The sequence below is a fragment of the Nymphaea colorata genome, chromosome 5, assembly GCF_008831285.2.
Source record: "Nymphaea colorata isolate Beijing-Zhang1983 chromosome 5, ASM883128v2, whole genome shotgun sequence".
In the NCBI taxonomy this organism is placed as follows: Eukaryota; Viridiplantae; Streptophyta; class Magnoliopsida; order Nymphaeales; family Nymphaeaceae; genus Nymphaea; species Nymphaea colorata.
In genome coordinates, this window is record NC_045142.1 from 22,618,386 (window position 1) to 22,620,051 (window position 1,666).

At 45.3% G+C, this 1,666-nt stretch overlaps 1 protein-coding gene across 1 annotated transcript; it reads right to left on the minus strand.

Moving 5' to 3' along the window:
• Positions 1–250: 250 nt before the first annotated feature.
• LOC116255256 (aspartic proteinase CDR1-like) lies at positions 251–1,086 on the minus strand. The gene is made up of 2 exons (XM_031631030.1): positions 875–1,086; positions 251–764 (listed from the first exon to the last, which is right to left on the minus strand). The coding sequence occupies exons 1-2, from the start codon at positions 1,084–1,086 to the stop codon at positions 251–253; spliced, it is 726 nt and encodes a 241-aa protein (XP_031486890.1).
• Between the last annotated feature and the right edge of the window lie 580 nt (positions 1,087–1,666).

The following is a 1,666-nucleotide window of genomic DNA, read 5'->3' on the forward strand; positions in this document are numbered from 1 at the left end:
ATATATATACCTGGGTACATTCGGTTGGTGCAAAAGAAAGCAGTCTGTTGCCCAGATCATACTTGACATGCATGTTCTGCTGTGCAGCATTCCCGAACATGGGCATCTCTCCGCCTTCAATGGCTAAGCAGGCGATTCCACTTCTAAACATTACAAAGATGTTTGAAGGTGGCAGCTTCCAGTCTGCATTAGCAAAATGAAAGGTCATCTCCAGCAACCCTTCATATGGATCACCATTATTCTGTACATCTTAACAAAGTAAATCTTTCTCAGGACGATAGAAGTGTTCATGGTTTATGACATTAGCCACCACATTTACTACTTGACCATACACATTCATAGCAAGAAAAGTGAGCGTGGTGCCCGAGTCTATGATGATCGATCTGGCATCTCCCAAGAATGCAGTCGTCTTTGAACCACCAAATTGTATGTTGAGTCTGTTGCCCCCGACGCTTATGTCAGTTAGGTTGAGAACATAATACGTGCCCTGAGAACCACCTGGTGCCATCGGAGTTTCTTGAACTTCTTCCCTGCCTGAAAACTCGGCATCCTCACCAAATTTGAGCTGTCCCATGGAATTGTTTTCATTGCTATAGGGAGGAAGACAATAAGCAAATTTCTTATCAATAAAAGAGCCAATCTGATTAACAAGTGAGAGAGGACCACCGCTGAGGCCAACAAGGCCAAGAACTTTAAGCAAGGCAGGATTAGGATTGCCTTTACTATGAACGCAACCAAAGACAATTCCTGGAAGCTTGACATTACTGGCACCATCATCAAACAAGAGCGTCTCGGAGGCTAGAATCCCTTCTATTGTGGATTTGTCTCCATTGGAATATCTGAGCCAGCAAAGTTGGTTGCTGGTGCACCATACTGGGGCAATATCGTGCAAAAGCTGGTGAAGCATCTCTGGTTCTTGTAGGTGGATGACTGAAGTGGATCAAACACTGGTGTTTGGATGGGGCAATTGTCACAATGGCGGCATGTTGTCCATATGAGGTCGCTACCAGTGTCTATAATGGCCCAGTACAGGCTGGATGGGGTACCTAGTGAGAGTTTCACGAGAAACTCACTGGGACCAGGCATCACGGGGCTGGAGATCATGCTGGTGGTATTGCCAAACCGTGAAGCGATGCGGTGGGAATGCAACATGGAGTGCAGAGCTGCCTGCTCGGCTCATTAAGCTAGAGTGAATGAGGGGTCATAGAGAGGAGAGGGTGATGAGTTTCGATGAATGAGGTCTTTGGAGAACCGGAGAGGTCTGAAAGCGAAGATGCTGGTAGGGTTAGGTAGCACTGCAAGTAGAAGCAGCTGGAGGAGGCGGAATGCTATAGAGGAGAAGAAGGCAGCCATGGTGAGCGCTGAAAGGTTGCTGTATTAAGGAGAAATGTGTTGGTATTTATAATGGAAGTCATAGTTAAGGTCGCTGCTGATGAAGGGAAGGATTTGGATTTAGAAATTGTGGAGAAAAGAAACATGCGGCCGAACCGAGTCACGTATTCCTTTGTGTAACCAGTAACCATCAAAATGAAGAAAAGTTGATAGCATCTTCCAATGGTTAAGCTCAGGTAAATCTCGTAGTGCTTGGTTGGACATCTGCAATTTTATAATGATTTGTTTCCTTCCATTTTCTTTCTTGTCCTTTTCTTCCCAATTCCTTTCTTTC

Coding starts and splice junctions, on each gene's coding strand:
- LOC116255256 (XM_031631030.1), bottom strand. CDS start 1,086: ATGCCTGGTCCCAGTGAGTTTCTCGTGAAACTCTCACTAGGTACCCCA. Junction 765..874: donor TTTTGCACGATATTGCCCCA/GTATGGTGCACC, acceptor TGATGGTGCCAG/TAATGTCAAGCTTCCAGGAA.